At 44.4% G+C, this 19,911-nt stretch overlaps 1 protein-coding gene across 3 annotated transcripts in view; it reads left to right on the top strand.

The window, feature by feature from the left end:
• FAM20A (FAM20A golgi associated secretory pathway pseudokinase) overlaps window positions 1-19,911 on the top strand; it is a 63,435-nt gene that overhangs the window by 28,284 nt on the left and 15,240 nt on the right. For all 3 annotated transcript variants that reach the window (XM_066615141.1, XM_066615140.1, XM_066615139.1), the window contains exons 2-7: window positions 3,342-3,523; window positions 6,572-6,622; window positions 10,281-10,359; window positions 11,631-11,723; window positions 15,273-15,388; window positions 15,935-16,115. In XM_066615141.1, coding sequence (XP_066471238.1) covers window positions 3,342-3,523; window positions 6,572-6,622; window positions 10,281-10,359; window positions 11,631-11,723; window positions 15,273-15,388; window positions 15,935-16,115 — 702 coding nt within the window. The remainder of the gene's footprint in view (window positions 1-3,341; window positions 3,524-6,571; window positions 6,623-10,280; window positions 10,360-11,630; window positions 11,724-15,272; window positions 15,389-15,934; window positions 16,116-19,911) is intronic.

The raw sequence follows: 19,911 nt of genomic DNA, 5'->3' as shown, positions 1-19,911 counted from the left end.
TAGTTGGTTTGATGGTTAAAGCAAACAAAAAAGCACCATGTAATTTAGGCCATTTTAGTTTGCTGATACTATACTTGCCTTTTTGGCAAGTAAAGTAATGTGTTGGTACTTTGTCAATATATGCCCGTTATGTTTCTGAGAATTCAACAGCTACAGAGCCATCGGGCCAAATCCACACTATAAAAATAAACTGAGCACCTCAGCTGAATGGTTAACTATGTACTACATTACTGTCAGCGTGTGTTGCTTAGAATAACAGGCATATTGTCTCAAATATGCTGAGAACAGGACATGTCCCTCATAATGTCCCTCATAATGAAAGGGAAAACATGGCAAAGTGTCCTGTCTTTTTCAGGGTTTAATTGGAGCCAGGCTTAATAGAGCTTAGCCCTAGAACTTATTTTCCATTCCTGGAATCAGTCCTGAAACACACAATCTAATAACACAGCCAAGAATGCTTTTGTGTAGAGTACTTTTCCCTTACTGTTGAGCGATCACAACCAGCTCCCTATAATCTGTAGTTCCGAAATCCTGGAGAAATAATAATCTCATGTTATCCTGTAATTACTATATTACTGAACAGCCTTGAAGTAAACTTTCCTCTTACCATATATAAAGAAGGATACATTTGTTTCTTAATGCAATGTGTGCCTGTACTAACACTAGTGCACATAAGAAGGCAGTCACTAAGTAGATCTCCCTGTAAGAGGCTGACAGGTTATTATGGTTTGGCCAAACTAGGCGTCTCATGATTTTTCAGTGGCCTTTGAAACCACCAAGTGTTCTGCATGGACCAATCTTAACCTTTGATCTTGAGAGACTCCATAGTCTCCTTACCACACAAATTAGTTTCAGATTTTTTAAAATGTAATTCTGCATAGTGTTTGTTTATCCAGTAAACGTTAGTTTTCCTATCCTCTTCATTTTATGATCTGGCCAAAAGTCTACAGAACATGTTGTATGCAGTGCTTTTTTTGTAAATAAAAAGGTGCAGGAACTCACAACTTGTTAATCTTATTTATTTATTTATTTATTTATTTATTTATTTATTTTAAAACCATTTTTTATTGGAGAAATAAAATATTTTTTATGTGCTTCCCCCCTAAAGATGAACTTACTTCTGAGTAGACATGCATAGGATTGGGCTGTCAATCTCCACATCCCCTTCCCCCTAGCTATTTTTTCTACACATGGGGAAAAATACTGTACAGGTGCACTTGTAGCGTGTAGTATGTAGTGTGGCACTACTTCGAGGAGAGGAAGATGTGAATGGATTCTGAAAAATGGCTTACATGAGTTCCATGTAGTAAAATTACTCTAAGCAACTTCGGGAGTAAGAACAAAAAAGGAATTCTTACACGAGAGGGGTCCTTAGGTGCACGTAGAAACAGCTACGTTTGCAAACAAGCGATTTAATATGGTTTAATTCAGGTATCAGAATACTCTATGTCTTTGGGAAGGCGCTTGGCATGCAATTGTATGTTCTCTGCTGCCCTGAGCAGCTGCTGTGCATTGCTGGAGAGGAACTGCAAACTCTGGCTGGCAGAGGGCATGCTTATGGGGGAAGGATGAGGAGGATTTCTGGCAAGGCTGGACAGCACGTTGTACACACGTAGAATCCCTTTTCACCTGCCCTTAGCATATATATCTCTGCCAGGATTAAAAGCCCAATCCTAGGTATGTCTACTCTGAAGTAAGTCTCGTTCTAGTCAATGGAGCTTACTCCCAGGAAAGTGCCTAGGATTGCAGCCTAAGAGCCCAATCCTATGCATGTCTACTCAGAAGTCCACTTTAGTGAATGGGGCTTACTGTGGATAAGATGGCAGCCTCAGGGCCCAATCCTGTCCCTGTCTACTCAGAAGTCAGTCCCAGTAGAGGCAGTGGGGCTTCCTCCCAGGAAAGTGTGGAGAGGACTGCAGCCTCAGAGCCCTTCCTCTGCCTGTCTACTCAGGCTGCAAGACTATGACACTTTCCCAGGAGTAAGCCCCATTGAACACAATGGAACTTACTTCTGAGTAGACATGCTTGGGCTCTCAGGCTGCAAGGCTATGCACCCTTTCCCAGGAGCAAGCCCCATTGAGCACAATGAGACTTACTTCTGAGTAGACACGCCTAGGCTCGCGCTGCAGATTGGCACGGGGGCTGCACCAGCCAGCTTCCTTCTCCTCCTCCTCCACCAAACCAGTACCTGGGCGTTCCGTGGGTGCCGAAGCCCGTCTCCCTGGCTGGCTGGCTGTCCGTCCTCCTCCTCGGCATTGGCACATGTCCCCTGCGCCCTCCACCTGCTTGGAAGCTGCGCCGGGAAGCAGAGCGCGGGGGGGATGCGGGCTGGGCTCAGGCGAGAGCTTGGAGATGGGGGCAGGAGGGGGTCGCTGTCCGGTCAGGCAGGGGCCAGGCGCCTGCCCACCCTGCACCCCCCAGCACCCACCCAGCGAATGCCTCCATTTTGCTCCCCCCCTTTCCTGGAATGCCTCCAAAGGGGAGGGGCCCCTGCAAAAAGGTGCCGGAACTCCGTCCCCCCGCGTTCCATTAGAAAAAAAGCCCTGGTTGTATGTATGTTATCCCACAAGGACCAAGAAAGACAGAATGATATTTCAGTGACTGGCACTGTTCTGTTCCATTGAAGTGCAGTTTGCCGATCTGGGTCATAAAGCAGATGTGTGCTCCCTACACTAGCAAACAATCAGCGGGGTTAGGACTATGCTGAACCCAGAGCAGTGAATCCCGGGTTCAAATCCCCACTGGGCCATGATGCCCACTGAGTGACCTTGGGCCAGTCACAACTATCTCTCAGCCCAATTTATCTGTGAAGGTAAAATATGAGGGGAGAGCTTTGTATGCTACCCTGAGCTCCTCAGAGGAAGGGCAGAATAAAACAGTAACTAAAGGCACAATCCTAACCCCTTGTGTCAGTGCTTTCCAGCATTGGCATAGTGGTGCCAATGGGACGTGTGCTGTATCCTGCAGTTGGGTGTCACTCACGGAGGCCTCCTCAAAGTAAGGGAATATTTGTTCCCTTACCTCAGAGCTGCATTGCCCTTATGTTGGTGCTGGAGAGCACTGACATAAGTAAGGGGTTAGGATTGCACCCTAAGTCAATCGCTAAAGTTGTCACTGAAACCACTGCTTCAACAATCGACCCTGGCTTCATCGCCATTCAAGCAGTTGCTCCCAATAAATGTCTATGGTAGTGATGTCAGGTTTCTTTTGTGCAATGGGGAGCTCTCAAACTAAATGCTTGTGAACTTACTCTGAATTAATTTATACGAGGGAAGGGAATTCATTTTACTCTGTTTTTGTCAATCTGGAGCGCATCTGCCATGTGTTGTCATATATTTCAGGAGGCACAAGATTTACAGAGAGGAACGCAACCTGACCTTGGACTCACTGGTACATCTCCGGCAGGAGGCAAGCTGGCTGCAGTTCCACCTGGGAATCAATCGCTATGCTTTGTATCCCCGGTCCAGCCCTACTATTGACCAACTTCTCCAGGACACACAACGCTTTAACACCATCAGTGCTGGTAAGTTTCCTTTCTAAACTGTCATTACAGTCAGTCGTACACATTCAGGGATGTGTGAGTGGTGCAGCACATTGCTGAGCATCTGGCTCCAGAATGGTCTGTTGCAAAGGGACCTAAATATAGCGGGGGCATGTCTCAGGAGGAGTCCCCTCAACAATTGCTGTATTCCACAGCAGACTCTTATGGAAAGTTGTTTCCACACACATATAGCTGTCACTGGTTCACTGGTTCAGCATGAAGAATGGATTTCTTAATATGTAGTCAGAACCTGCCCTCCTGGCATTATGGGGCAAACATTTATTTGCTGGTTTTTATTTTTCAAATTTTTATAATGCCCTTCCTCCAAGGAGCTCAGGGTGATGCACATAGTTCCATCCCCTCCTTTGTTCTCACAATAACACTGTAAGGTAGGTGAGGCTAAGAGATAGTGACTGGCCCGAGGTCACCCAAGGTACTTCATGACTGAGTGCAGATTTGAACCTGCGTTCTCCAGTTCCTCTTAAGTTCAACCTTCAAACCACTGACTGCACCATAAAATGGATCTATATATTTTCAAACTCATAAAATGGATCTATATATAAAATATATACCTAAATATTTTCAAGCATTTTAACTGCTTTTTATTTAATATTTAGAAATATTTAAGAGTGGTTCATTAGAATATTACTGAAAAACCATTCAGTTCAACTTATTTTTTCTAGATTTTTTTTTTTCCTAGAAGTTAGTTTGGCCCATTTTTTTCTTTAAAAATATAGCATAGGCATAGGGGGCATGTAGACTACCACAGAAATGCAGTGGAAGACACAGGACTTGAGCTCTTAGCTCCAGCCACAGGTTCCAATCCCAATCATGTGTCCCCATGCACTATTTACAGTAAAAAAAATGTGTGTTAATTGACTTGCAGTTGAAGGTTTAAAAAAACTGAACTAGCACATGGAGGGACATGCGACTAGGATAAGAATCACAGCAGAGGTGAAATGCTGAAGGTCCTCTGCCTCCCTGCTGCAGTTTTTGCGCGTACTGTTTTAAAAGGAAAAACCCAGACCAGCCTGACAAGTCCAGAGTAGCATCTAATTTGGCCTAAGTTCCGTAAAGGCCATTTTCTGCTTACTGAAGTAGTTTAATATTCCCCCTTCTGAAAAACTGGTTGTTCGTTTTCAGTAATATTATGATAATGATTATTAATAAGAATGTTGAGATCCCACTTGTCAACAAAAATAAATTCATAAAGTGGTTTCCATAGCAACCATTTTCTCTTTGCTTTATAAAACAATGCATTGTTTTATTTTTTTTAAAAAAAAAGTTTTAGAACATTTGGAAGAAAAAAATATAAATATACTGGTTTGAACATGGCCTTGGGTAGAAGATGTCAGTTTGCTATATGGTTAAGCAGCACAATTCATGGCACGTAATCTTCACATGTAGGATAACCGTACTTCTCCGCAGTTTCTTCCAGCATCAGCTTTCAGTCTACCTTACGTATGTGAGTTGAAAAATGGGGGAGCTGCTTTTTAACACACACCTGCTCTGATCTACCTAGGGGCTAATCATATTGGAAAGGAGACTTCCATGTCCAACCCAGCCGTACATACGTAATCCAGTATACAAAGCGATAACTTCAGCAATCAGCTTTATGGGGGAGTCAGCAAAGACTGGATTCTGTCTTCCCGGCCCTCATTCCTCCTGAAAACATGATCATCTGGATCAGGGCTACTGAACTGAAAATAATAACCACCCAAGTCCAGTTTGTCCATTTATTGGCTTGTAAAGTGACCCACATGCAGCTATCCCTGCATGTATGTGTTAATAATCCAACCAAGCCATTGTGAAAATGGCCAGTTGTAACTAAGGAAAGCTTCTTGATTCAAAAGAAATAACATTAATTTATCTTTAACTGCCCTCCCTCCAGTGAGCTCAGGGCAACATACAAAACTCTCTCTCTCCATTCTCTTCCATTTTGTCTTCACAACAATCCTATAAGGTAGGCTAGGTGGGGGAAGCTACTGGCATAGATTTACCTATACAGCACTGTCCTGTCCCTGAAGCCTGCTAAGGTACAGATTGTATTCCATGCTCCACAGCTTGGCCAAACTCCTACAAATATTTGAAATTTATCTGTGGATGAGAACATTACCGCCCCCATCTTGTTATCAGGATATACCCACCCTGTGTTCTGAGCTGCAGGGAAGAAGCATTGAGAAGACAGCAGGATGGGCCCATTGTCTGCATTGCAGAATGGCCAAATGACTGGCAGCTGAATCCTATGCATGTCTACTCCAAAATAAGTTCCATTAGAGTCAATGAGGCTTACTCTCAGGAAAGTGTGGATAGGTTTGGGCTGTACATTACCCTTTTTGATGAGGCCATAGACCTGTTGCTTATGTACCATGATAGCTAATTTCAGACAACACCAGAGATCATTTTTTGAGTAGGGCACATCCATTTATCCAAATCCAGTTTCCAGCAACAGAAGTGCATATGTTGCCAAAGCAGATCCTCTTAACATTTCCATTACATTTCTCTTTCATTCTTTCTTTTGTAAAAAAAAAACAAAAAAAACGATTTAATTTTGTAAAATACTGGGATTATCTAAAAAGCATGATGTGTTATATCCATTGGGCATCCATCATGCTTATGAAAGAACGAATGAAAGAGAGAGAAATGTCATGGAAATGTTAAGAGGCTCTGCTTTGGCGACACAGGTTTCCAGCATCTGTAATTTTTGAGTCTAGGACTAATGCCAGATTGCTCACCTGACATTATAGAATTTTGTACATTTTTCAGGAAGCTGGCGTATATCTGCAGAGCCTACTTGTAATAAAATGGAACCATCGTGTTGCCCTTGCTCTTTGGGGATGGATGAGCGCATGCTTCACTTGCTTCAGGTCTTTTCTGAAAGATCCTAATCAACCCCATTTACTGTGTGTCTGAAGATCTTGTACCATTCCCCCAGCCCAGCCAGTCCCATTAATTATATGACACATCAATTTCAAGAAAACTCCCTTATTCCATCTGCCTGAAACTCATTGCATTCCTTTTTCATTTCAGATTACAGCCAGGATGAGAAAGCATTGTTAGGTGCCTGTGACTGCTCACAAAGTAGGTGAAATGTGTCTCCTTCTTTTGCACTTCTTGATCAGTGTGCCACTGGGAGTATTTTATATTAAGGAGAGGGAAGGAATGTTTATCAAGCTGACGGTCATTAACATAGCCATTATTACTCCCAGGCCATGTCTCTGTCTGTGTTGTGCCCAACCAGAAATTTAAATGTAGTGCTGCTGAATGTTTCTTTCCAGTCCTTTCTTGTTACATGGATATTTGCCTTCTTATCTCACAATTCCTTAGTATCTGCATGTAAATCTATTCACTGAATTGTAAGAGTTTAAATCCAAGCTGAGTTAGCAATGGGCAAATTCTGAATTCCATTAAACAACTTGCAGTTCGTAGAAAGTAGCCACTGTGTGATAGCGTAAGAGTTGAGCTCCTAAGAACATAAGAACAGCTCCACTGGATCAGGCCTTAGGCCCATCTAGTCCAGCTTCCTGTATCTCACAGTGGCCCACCAAATGCCCCAAGGAGCACACAAGACAGCAAGAGACCTGCATCCTGGTGCCCTCCCTTGCATCTGACATAGCCAATTTCTAAAATCAGGAGGTTGCACATACACATCATGGCTTGTAACCCGTGATGGATTTTTTTCTCCAGAAATTTGTCCAATCCCCTTTTAAAGGAATCTAGGCCAGATGCCATCACCACATCCTGTGACAAGGAGTTCCACAGATTAATTTCACGCTGAGAAAAGAAATATTTTCTTTTATCTATCCTAACTCTCCCAACACTCAGTTTTGGTGGATGTCCCCTGGTTCGGATGTTGTGTGAGAGGGAAAAGGGCATCTCTCTATCCACTCTATCTTTCCCATGCATAATTTTGTATGTCTCAATCATATCCCCCCTCAGGCACCTCTTTTCCAGGCTGAAGAGGCCCAAATGCTGTAGCCTTTCCTCATAAGGAAGGTGCCCCAGCCCAGTAATCATTTTAGTCGCTCTCTTTTGCACCTTTTCTATTTCCACTATGTCCTTTTTGAGATGTGGTGACCAGAACTAGACACAATACTCCAGGTATGGCCTTACTACTGATTTGTACAACAGCATTATAATTTTAGCTGTTTTATTCTTATTACCTTTTCTAATGATCCCAAGCATAGAATTGGCCTTCTTCACCACCATCACACATTGGGTTGACACTTTCATCGAGCTGTTGTCCACCATCCCAAGGTCTCTCTCCTGATCTGTCACAGACAGCTCAGAACCCATCAGCCTATATGTGAAGTTTTGGTTTTTTGCCCCAATGTGCATTACTTTACATTTACTTACATTGAAACACATCTGCCATTTTGCTGCCAATTCTTCCAGTATGGAGAGATCCTTCTGGAGCTCCTCACAATCGCTTCTGGTCTTCACCACTCGGAAAAGTCTGGTGTCGTCTGCAAACTTTGCCACCTCACTGCTCAATCCTTTCTTCAGGTCATTTATGAACAGGTTGAAAAGCACCAGTCCCAGGACAGATCCTTGGGGCACACTGCTTTTCACGTCTCTCCATTGTGAAAATTGCCCATTGACACCCACTCTCTGTTTCCTGGTCTTCAACCAGTTCCCAATCCACAAGAGGACCTGCCCTCTAATTCCCTGACTGTGTAATTTTCTCAGTGCCCTTTGGTGAGGGACCGTGTCGAACACCTTCTGAAAGTCCAGATATATAATATCCACAGTATATAATATCCCCCATATCCACATGCTGTTGACCTTTTCAAAGAATTCTAAAAGGTTTGTGAAGCAAGACTTACCCTTACAGAAGCCATGCTGACTCTCCCTCAGCAAGGCCTGTTCGTCTATGTGTTTTGAGATCCAATCTTTGATGAGGCATTCCACCATCTTACCCGGTATGGATGTTAGGCTGACCAGCCTATAGTTTCCCGGGTCCCCTATCCTTTTTAAAGATTGGTGTGACATTTGCTATCCTCCAATCCTCTGGCACCGTGGCTGTTTTAAGGGACAAGTTGCATAAGCTCCTGATAGCCCAATCCTATAAATTTCCCCTCCTGCCAATGCAGTGGCACCAAAATGGCTACCACTGCATCCTAGGTGGGGGCGGCAGTTGCAGAGGTTCCCTCTGGGTAAAGGAATAATTGTTCTCTTACCTGGAAGTATGCCTCCATGGCGTGGGAGGTCTTCTCAGACCTGCACTAGTTAAACAGCTGGCACAGGTTCGTGTGGACCTGTGCCACAGGATCAGGTCTGGGAAGGGGGTTCGGATTCAGCAGTCAAACCTGCCTGGACCCGATCCCCGCCACAATTGCCATCCTGTTCTGGCCTTCCAACTCCCCCATCAAAATTTACTTTTACTGGTGGGTATCTGGGGATTTGTTGGCACCAGTGAGAAGGCTCTGGCCTTTCTGCTGGCATCCCCAGCAGGATGCTTGCTAGCATGCTGTTGGAATACCTTTTGTGACTGATACTGACTGCTTTATGGTAGTCAGCACCAGCAGACGTTACTGTCACAAAGTAAGTGTAAGATTGGGCTCTGAACTGCAGGAAATGTGGATGAGCTGATGAGAGGGCAGGGTTTATTCATTACTAAAATAAGTTCCTGCCAGAAGGCCGTGCCTGGTTTGTGCTCTGCAACTCCCATGTAAGCTAGGCACAACTGACTTTATTTGGTGACCAAGGTCAAAGATTCTCCTTTCTATCCAAACTCTGACTCCACAAGTTTACTGAACTGGGCAGAGGAACTTAATAAGGGGGAAGGGATATGATAATTTAAGGATTAATCTCCTGCCGTTCAAGAGATATGGGTAAGCTATTGGCAGGCACAGTTTATTCATTATTAGAGTATGTCCTGCTGAAAGGCAGTGCTTGGCTTGTGCTCTGAGTCTTACAAGTGAGTGAGGCCCAATTTACATTCTACTCGTTAGACTAAGAGCATTCAACAAACCTTTGACTCTGAAAGCATAAATCAAAACCATACTTCCTCCAAAAAATCCTGCTCCACCCCCTGCTTTCACCTATAAAATACTCTCTGGCCCCCATCCCAAGCCCCTGCCAGAATGCATGATATGAGGAGCTGGCAGTCCTAATCCTGACTGACTATATGCTCTTGGGAACCAGTATGGCTTCCATAGCTTGATGTTATGCCAAGATGACATCACACACCCCATCCTGATCACACAGTACTAGAGTAAGGAAGTCTGTTCCAGCCCAATTAAGTAAGGAGGCGTCCGAGCAAAAGTTCAGCAGCAGCTTGGCATGGAGAAATGTTTGGGTGGAAGCATGCAAAAAAAACAACAACAATCTACTCTAGTGTTTCATCTTGTGAGAGTTTAGCTCACCTGTGGTACAGTGATCGGGTGCTGGCAGGTGGATTTCAAAAATGCTGTAGTCCCTGGTTTAGTGAGATTAGTGTCTCTTGCACACAGGCTGCAATCCTACACACACATTTCTGGGAGTAAGTCCCATTGAACTCAATGGGGCTTACTTTTGAGTAGACATGTGTAGGATTGTGCTTCCAGTAAACAGCTTCTAGCACAACTTTTGTGTGTTGCTCTCCCAACATGGTGCGATGAGTAAAAACAATCTTACTAACTTAATTTTTTTGCTCAGGCAAATTATATGCTTTCTATCAGGTTTAAAAACATGCCAAAAAAAGCTAGGTTTTTGTTTTTAAAGTCTGTTTTAACATTGGAGTAAATATCTCTTTCAGTTGTAAAACCCAGTGGGGTGCATTTAAAACTGGTTCTGCGATTCCAAGACTTTGGGAAAGCCATGTTCAAGCCTATGAGGTAAGCTTGCTGCACCAGAAAATATCTAGTCTAATTTACTCCTTCATGAACACAGTGGTAAAATGGTCTGTACAGAATTAAAGAAGAAAATTAGATATATAAATAACCAAAAAGGCAATACTGAGCTGCTGTTGCCCTTCCTGACATAGACACTGTAGCCTTCATTCTGCATTGTGATTTCAAGAGCATTGTAAAAGAGAGCTATAACTCTGGAGAAGTCAGGAGGTCCTTCACTGACTATGAGAATCAGAGGAAGTGTCCCTTTGTGAAATACATTTACTGAAGTGAATTAAGATCAAGGCTGTCACTAGTCATGTGAGTTTTAGGTCCTGTCTCCCACCACCAACGCCAGAGCAGCTACACCAAAAAGACACACGCTGCATCCTATGGGAGGGCAACCTAAGGGCACATGGGTGATAAGTAAAAATATTTTTTACTTACCTCTGAGTAAGCCCTTTGGGTCTCCTAAGGCACCACCTATTTTGATGGCAATGTCTGAGAAGGGAAAAGAGGTGGGGACGTTTCCCAAAGAGGGGATAAGATCTGGCATGTGCCATTGCTACCAGATCCACCTCCTCCTGCCCCTTTCCTCCTTCCCTGGAATGCCCAGTTCCACCCACTCCCAGCCCACAATCTGCCCCCCCACCAGCTTACCTGCTCTGGAGAAGATTACTGGCTGTGGCAGTGGGCCATCACCCACTGGTTATTTGAGGCGGCAGCTGCAAAATGGTCACCCTCACCACACTGCGTGTGCTACCATATGGACTATTATGACAGTGGAACTATGTAATGGGGCAGAGGAAGGGCGCAAGGGGGTAGATCAGGCCCGGGAGATGGGAGAGATTGGCGGAGAAGGCCTCTGCCATATCCTATTCCTGTCCCAAACCTTTTTCCCCAACATGGGGCTTCTTGGACTTGTGCCAGCAATTTCTCTGACCCAAGCAACCCTATTGAGCTGGCTGAGGCTGAACATGGGGGGCAAGGGAACAAATTTTCCCTTGCAACTCAGGAGACCTCCAGTGTTCAAACCCAGTTCTGGATAAAGTGTGGGCCATGTGGCCCTGCTACACCAGTGCTGGGTAGGATTTGGCTGTAAGGCACAGCTGGAGGAGCCCATTTTGAAACTGTTTGTTCCGACGATAGGGCTGAAAGAAGATCATCTCTTTTAGTTATTATCAAATATTTTTCCTGAACTCATAGTGATGTGAACTGCTATTTAGAATCTGATTGTTTGATCTCCTCTCTGTTAGTAATTCCTCCCTTTCTTTCAGACAGAAACGAGATGAGGAGACTCCAGAAGATTTTTTCTATTTTGTTGACTTTCAAAGGCACAATGCAGAAATAGCTGCCTTCCACCTTGACAGGTAATTCTATGTGACTGTCTCTTCTTCATCCCTTCTTTAACTGTAAAGCTGAAAACTAGCTTCAGGTCAACAGAACAATAGTGGATTTTTAAAATCACTCACACCTCTTCATTGTCAGAACAATGGAGAACTGGATCCGTGGATACAGGGAGATCCCTGTACAGTATATGTGTTAAAATTAAATGCAAAAAGAAGTGTGGCAGTTTGACATTTTGCTTCAGGTAAGTTGAAAAATATCTGAGACTTGACACTGCCCCAACTACTCTCAGCATGTGGTGCTTCTGAAAGGGCTCTTTCCACGTTATGAGTCATCCTGGTTTGACATAAGAGATGGCAACAAAAACCCTTCCCAAGACAGAAGTGGCTCAGAGGCAGAAGCTGACCAACCTGCCTCATCATCAGGTGTTCAATGAGCTCTGGAACCACTCAGTTTGGTAGAGGAGTCTTTCTGTAGCTTCACCTTCCCATGAAACCTAGCAACAGAGGGTTGTTTGAGCCTGGACTTTTCCATATACAATTTTTATTGACTTATAAGCAGAGGCGTAAGTCTCCAGTAATATAGGATTACAGCGTAAGTCTTACTAAACACAATGGGCTGAGTAAAATAAATCACATTGTGTTCAAACACCTCTACCTATAAGTGCTGTAAAACATGCAGTGCAAGCCTATGCAGATTTACTCAGAAGTGAGTCCCACTGCATTCTGTGAACTTTAAGCAGGGTCAGGCCTGGTTAGTACTTGGATGGGAGACCGCCTGGGAATACTGGGTGCTGTAGGCTTATACCATAGTCTTTCGAGACTGAAGGTTGCCAGCCACTCCCAGACACATGCATATTCAGAGGACCTACTCCCATCTGCAATCCTACACACACTTACCTGTATGTAAGTGCTTTGAATTTAGCGGGACTCACTCTGAGTAAACCTGCATAGGCTTGCACTGACCATCTGTTCACTCTGCAGTGTGACTGTCACTGCTTTGTGTGGTGATTTAAGAGACGAGATCCCTGAGAGAATCCTTCCATCCCATTTTGTACAGAGATGGACCCTCTCCCTATAGGCTACCATTTTTAGTCTGTTTCACAGTCTATAATTCATCTTAGTATATGACTTTGATCATGAGTGTCTGAGATTGAAATCACTTTGCACGTTATAGCTTTTACTAATGTACAGACCTGCAAATAGGATAGCCAGATTGCAAAACTGTCAAGCGCAAAACATGTATGTCATGTTGCTTGATATCTTCCAGAATAGTGGGGGGTGCCCGGTCCTCTGATCTTGTCATTTGCACCTCTGTTTCGCATCAGGTATGGGAAAGGGACACCCAATTAGACTGAGGAAGGAGCAGCAGGTGCCACAATTAGCTCCAGATGCACTGAGGGATTAACGAGAGGTGCTTATTCTCCTTTGGGACCCGGCACCTCTGGGCACAAAGGTTTTTTACACTGAATGTAAAAAACGTGACTCACAAAGAGGCTCTCATGACATTACATTGTCATGTGGTTTAAGCTTGGGATCGTCCTTGGGAACAGGCCAAACTCAAAGGACAATTTGATTATTTTTGCTTCCAAAATACCATGTGAGCTCAACCAGTCTGAGTATCTAAACAGAATTATCCCCACCCCCACTGTTAGAGTGTTTGCCTATTGTAGAAAAACCTTTCAGGGTTATCAGATAACATGTCCTGACGGATGTGTTCCAGATCATTCCAGCTGCACAGAATGTCATGTACGGCCCTGTGGTTACTCTTTTTTTGTGTGTTAAGTCACTGAATCAGTTAACCTTCATAGCTGGCCCAGACCTGCCCAACATGTGACCCAGCAAGCTAAACACAGTGCATCTGCCCTGTATGGCAACCTGTCTTGGGCTTGGAGAACATTCTGGTTTTGCTGCCTGGCAGGCACCTGGCAGGCCACAAGAATTGGGTGGTGGGCTGCCTTTGGCTTGATGTGTTGCAAGTTGTACAGGCCTGTGCTAGAGTCAAGCCCATTTTCTGTGGAACTCCTTGTATCCTGGGGGCATTTTTCAGAGGCTTTACAGCCAGCATTAGTCAGCCTGCCTGGTGGTTACTGACTCACTAACCAATAATGTTTTGTTTTGCTGGCAAATACCACCAAACCCCGAAGCACCATTTTCAGTGTTTGTAGTAGGGATCAGGCTAGGCATCAGAAGTGTCTCCCACTTGGAAATGCCGTTCCAGGTTTTGCAGCTCGGTGAGGCTTCTTGCTGGTACTGCACATTTTCCCAGTAAAATATCTGAGTGTGTTGGCTCAATGCTGTGGTCTACAGTGGTGGAAATGTATTCCAACATCGAGCACTGCTACCGCCACTCTGCTTATTTGTACTTAAGGCTCTGAGCATGAACATGGGAATTTAATAAGTCACCAATACTGGTTGGTTGGCAACCTTCAGTCTCGAAAGACTATGGTATAAGCCTACAGCACCCAGTATTCCCAGGTGGTCTCCCATCCAAGTACTAACCAGGTCTGACCCTGCTTAGCTTCTGAGATCAGACGAGATTGGGCATGTGCAGGGTAACAGTCACCAATAGGTGTCATGTTTAGGGGAGACTCCTGTACATCTAAAATTGTACAGAAGAGGGAAATTAATTAGGTGCTACTTAACAGGCAAGATGTGAGAAAAGGCACAACTGCCAAAATTCTCCACTTATCACCTCATCTTATTCAGCTTATGGTCAAATCCTATTGGGCTGTATTGCCACTGGAATGAATGTTCTGGCAGTGGTTGGTGCCTTATAGCGTCACAAAATGTCTTCCAGGAAGTGTGCGGAGCTGCATGCTTCTGGGCCACCACTGCAGACCACTGCGAGGAGCGCCCTGCGTATGTTGGTAGTAAAGAGGAGCAGCAGGGTGAGCAGACTGGGGTGGGGGTGGGTGACTTGTGAGTCAATTGCCCCCCCCTCCCAGCATGCAGAGCAGCCCATCTTGGCATGCCTGTATACTATGGTGGGGGAAAGGATAGGATTGGGCTGTTATTGAATGTGAAGAAACCCTATCTGGTCACCCTAGTCACCTGGTCACCTAGAAACCCTGGTCACCCTAGTCATGCTATACCTATTATTTGACATATAATAGACATAGACAATAGACATAGAATGATTCTGGGGTTGTTAGCCTCAAATTACCTTTCTTTTCCCAACATCTATTGCAGAAATGTGTCATAAGATAGATGGAAGTTGAGGTTGCGTTGAATCTGTGAATCGTATATTTTCATCTGCCAATATAAGTTACCCTCTTTCTTGCCATGAAATATATGCAGCATGGTTAATATTTTGGACTCATATTATCCACCATGTATTTATTTCAAACAACCCTGCGGCTGAGAATCAGTCCCCTATCTTGTAATAAAGAAACAGCAGCCATTTTCCATAACCTGATCCAATCCAGTAAATTGCATTAAGTTTTAAAAAGGGATGAAACTTTCTATGGGATTGGTGAAAAGGGCCTGCTTCTTCTGTTTACTCTTAGAAATCCTTTCCTTCCCCAGCCTCTTATGCTTCTGCCTGATTTCTTGTCTTTTCCTTCCACCCAGAATCCTAGATTTCCGCCGTGTCCCTCCAGTGGTTGGGAGAATGATTAACGTCACAAAAGAAATTTTAGAGATCACCAAGAATGAAATCCTGCAAAGTGTCTTTTTTGTTTCACCAGGTAAGCAGTGTCACCTGTGTCATCCATGAAAGGAAAGTGTGATGTAATTTTGAAGTCGAAAAAAGAAGTGGGCAAACATAGAACATCAGATAATGTATGAACACTCATCTTTGTAGCTGCCTGCCCATGTGCTGGGATAGCAGGGACAACCATGACTTCCCAGAGAGTGCGCATGCAGCTGTCGGGAAGAAGAGCAAGGGAATGGCCCTACCATGTTTGCCGTGCTTCCTGGTATCTTGCCTTGTCAGGGATCAATGACAGCACTGCCGTCACCAATCCCAAATACTCAAAAATCACAAGTTGCTCCCAAATAATTGCGCAGTATAGAAAGTGAAAACAGACAGGCTTTAAAAAATATTGTCTTATGTTTTCTAGTCTTGAAAATATCTATTATAAAGATTTTTTTCACCCTGTAAGCCTGAGTAGGAATCTATTTTTCTTTTAGCAATGAAAAACCAACTGCCGGATTTTAACTAAAAGTTCCCAGATCACAGCCATGCACCCCTGCTTTAACCATGTCATATTTCCTGGTCTCTTTCTCTTCAGCCAGCAATGTGTGTTTCTTTGCCAAGTGCCCTTATATGTGCAAAACGGAATATGCTGTATGTGGGAATCCCCACCTCCTGGAAGGATCCCTTTCGGTTTTCTTGCCATCCCTAAACTTGGCACCAAGAATCTCCATCCCAAACCCATGGATCCGATCCTACACGTTTGCTGAAAAAGAGGAGTAAGTGGGTAAATGGACCTCTCTCTTTGCCTATTACTATTATTTCAAAGTAGACACTACTTTGAACTTGTTACACAGTATTTTACGGGGCTTTGTTCCCTCATAGTCTTGCAAAGGTCTCTTATACGGATGTTAACCTTACTCTAGGGCAGGGCTGGCCTTAGGGCAATTTGGCCAAATTGGGCCCCGCGATTGGTGGGGTCCCGCACTGGGGTGGTGAGTGCACCAGCCGCAGCTGAAGCTGGCACCTCGCTCTGTAGCTGATGCTCCAGCATGGAATCTTCCCTACTGAGGTGTCATGAGGAGAGCACAGAGAGTGGAGCATTGCCACTGGACACCCCCCCCTCCCACTCACCCCTGGGTTTGATTGGCTTGAAATCCCCCCCTCCCAAAGCAATTGGTATTGACTCCCCTGCTGGATGCCTCGCTACTGTTACTCATCCTGGTGAGTAGAGGGGCCCCACACAAATGTTTTACTTTGGGCCTCACATCTCCTAAGGCTGGCCCTGACCTAGGGAATAGTGGCTTGCCCAAGACCAGATAGTTTGGTTCAGTCAAACAAACAAACCATGATTTGTTGGCTTGTAAGTGCGGTGGAAAAAGCAGACAAGCCCCTTTCTCCTGAACTTTTCCTCTTAATCTCAGGGCAAAGCTGTGACACAAGAATCTGGATTAGTGAAACCACAGCTCTGCGTATCTTACAAGCCCAGGAGCTGGGGTTTTCATGTCAGGATATTAAACCAAAATCAGACCCTCTGTGGCAGTGATTTTCAGCCTTTGTCATCTTACAACAAGATACTAAAATTGTCAAAGCACACCATCAGTCTTTTGACAATTGACAAGGCACCCAATGCTGTTGGTGAGGGGTTCAATGGCCCGACTAATAAATGATCCTTCCTCAAACGTCCGCAGCACACCTGAAGACCATTTGCGCGTCACACCAGTGTGCCACGGCACAGTGGTTGAAAATGACTACTCTATGGGCTTAGTCTCCTTCCTGCAATGCTCTTTATTGGATTATACTCACTGATTCGGTTCATAAAAGGCAGAAGAGGGAACTCAGGCCTCAATTTCACATCCAATTCCCTAGCCATAGATCTGGTTTAGATTCTAGATTTCCTTTCTGGCTGAGAGAAGGCCCTTCTTTAGTGTTGTGTCCCAATGGGACCAGCTTTCAATGTGTGAAAAAAGCAAGAGGGTCTGCCCTTGACTATCGGAGGAGCAGTTTGCTTGGAGAGAGATGTCTCATCTTTCTAGGTAGCACATTAGCCTGCTCTGTCTATAGAACATTCGGGAAACAAAGAGCAGGCAAAGGGCTTGATTTCAAGCAATTTCATGGATATAGCTCAGCTGCACCCACTAGAATGAATCAGAATAAAACTGAACAGGCCTCTGTGGGCATCTTGGAATTGTATAGGAGCAGAATTGTACTGTAATTGTACTGTATCATAACAGAAGCAAAACCTTGCTGGGAAAGGTTTTGCTTCTGTTACTATAATCAATTAAGTGTGCAGCAGGAATTTGTTCTGTGACCTGCCAAGTGTTAGAAACCAGGACAAAATAATTCACAAAAGTTAAGTAAACAGAGATAACAGCAGGGCAAGGAATCAAGGTCTCTGACTTTCATGTCTTCCCTTGTTGAAGTAATCTCTCCAGAGAGCTATTGCTCAGTGGTAGAATACTGGCTTTGCAGAGAAGATCCCTGGTTGAGTCCCTGCTGTCTCCAGGCTGGGCTGGGAAAAAGTCCCCACCTGAAAACTGAAACTGGGAGAGTTCTTGCCAGTCAGTGTAGACAAGACTGCTGTAGAGGGATCAGTGATCTGATTCAGTAGATCTTCAGTAATCTGAAGACAGCTTCATATAAACATGTACAATCCAGAAAGTTACTATAAGTACAGCTAGTGGGACATTTTCATTGAACAGTCAATGCCCATGCCATATTGCAAATTGCTTTCAAAAGCCTCTTCTGCTTCAAAAGTGAATTGCTGCGTGGCAGGAGGCAGTGCTTGTATTCACAAAAAGGCTTGTAGAAATGAGACACACAGTACTTTGGTTCCTGGCCTGTCTCTGCAAGTCCTGTCTGCTTCTCAGTCAATCATATTGCCTTACCTCACTTAAGTGACTGAGGATGAATTTATGAGCATTTGTAGATGACCTGTTGAATCACTGAGCCAGGGTGACCAGATACAATGGAGGACAGAGTGCCTCTACCTTTAACCATTGTATAGAAGGGGGAATTTTGGCAGGTGCAGCTTTTTAAACCCTTCCATGTTGAGCTGCACCTGCCAGAATCCCCTCTTCTACCTAATAGTTAAAGGCAGGGCTTTTTTTTGTAATAGAAGGCGTTCCAGGCGGGATTTGAACCTCCGACCCCATGCTCCACAGCCCAGCACTCTCTCCATTGGGTTATAGGAATTCCTGTAGTCAAAAGTGCTCAGAACTAATATATAAGGTCTTGAACCCAGCTGGTGGCCATCAGTACCTCAAGTATTAATTCCAAACACTTCAAGTCTAAGAGCTCCTATGGCTCAATTGCTAAAGTGCTGGTCTGTGGAGCCAGAGGTTGGGGGTTCAAATCCCCAAAAGGAATAATTTTTTTATTCTTTTTATTTTTTTAGGTGGGGAGGTAAATAAATAAATAAAAGATTAACATGTGAGTTCCTGCACCCTTTTTTTTTTAAAAACAAAAAAAGCACTGGTTAAAGGTATATGCACCTGTCCTCCATTATATCTGGTCACCCTGCACTGAGCAAATAATATCTATTGGGGACAAGAATCAGAAGCGTTTTGAGCATACATACAGAACTGAGCAGAAGAAGGTGCAAAGTGTGTGCCCGAAAAAAGGTTTAAGGTGGGAGGATGATGTGAAACAAGATGAACATGAGCCAAATTACAGATAATAATAATAATACAGGTATTTATATACCGCCTTTCTTGGTCTTTATTCAAGACTTTATTCAAGGTGGTTTACATAGGCAGGCTTATTTAAATCCCCGTAGGGATTTTTACAATTGAAAGAAGGCTCTATCTTTCAAGAGCCACAATTCAGATGTTTCATTCTGATCTGGCCTCCATCCTGGCCTCCATCCTCCCACGCTCAGAGCAGATGGAATAGCTCGGCTTCAGCTTGTCAGCTGCTTCAAGGTTGCACGGTGCTGGTGGCCTTGAACTGGCGACCTTGTGGATGTTATCTTCAGGCATATGGAGGCTCTACCCTCTAGACCAGACCTCCTGCCCTAGATGGCTCCTAGATGACGCTGCGATGGTGTTTCTTTCACAGTGCCAGTTCTTGGAGTAAGACTCATTGAGACTTGCTGTCATTTGAGGCAAGAGGATGGCAAAATCTGCTCACAGACAGTGTCCATCCTTTCTGAGGAGAATCTGGTTTAGTAAATGATGCAAGCTGGGTCAACCCAAGCTTCCTGATGCCTGAGGTAGTATGCCAAATGCTACCTTCCTTTGCCCAGCGATGTGCCAGCCTCTGCTCCTTCCACTCTCCAGTGTTCTAGCTCAGCACTCCCTTCCACATGTCCTCTTCCTCTCTGTCTCCTTCTTACTTTTCCAATCCAGGGAGTGGAAAGATTATGAGGAGCCATGGAGGCAAGTTGGTGGACAGAAAAGGGTACCTTCCCCTCCCCTCCCCCCCCCACTAATTTGTGACCTGAGGTGACAGTTTCCATTGACCTCATGGATGAGTTAGCCTTGGATGCAGCACCGGTTCCCAGTTATTTTCCCAAACAGAGCATAACTTCAGAGAACAGCAGTGGAAGCAGCATCCAGTCCTCACCCTTTGATG

Source organism: Tiliqua scincoides, chromosome 2 (assembly GCF_035046505.1).
Source record: "Tiliqua scincoides isolate rTilSci1 chromosome 2, rTilSci1.hap2, whole genome shotgun sequence".
Taxonomy (NCBI): domain Eukaryota; kingdom Metazoa; phylum Chordata; class Lepidosauria; order Squamata; family Scincidae; genus Tiliqua; species Tiliqua scincoides.
Note: the sequence above shows the minus strand (reverse complement) of the source record. Positions and strands in the feature narration are given on the sequence as shown.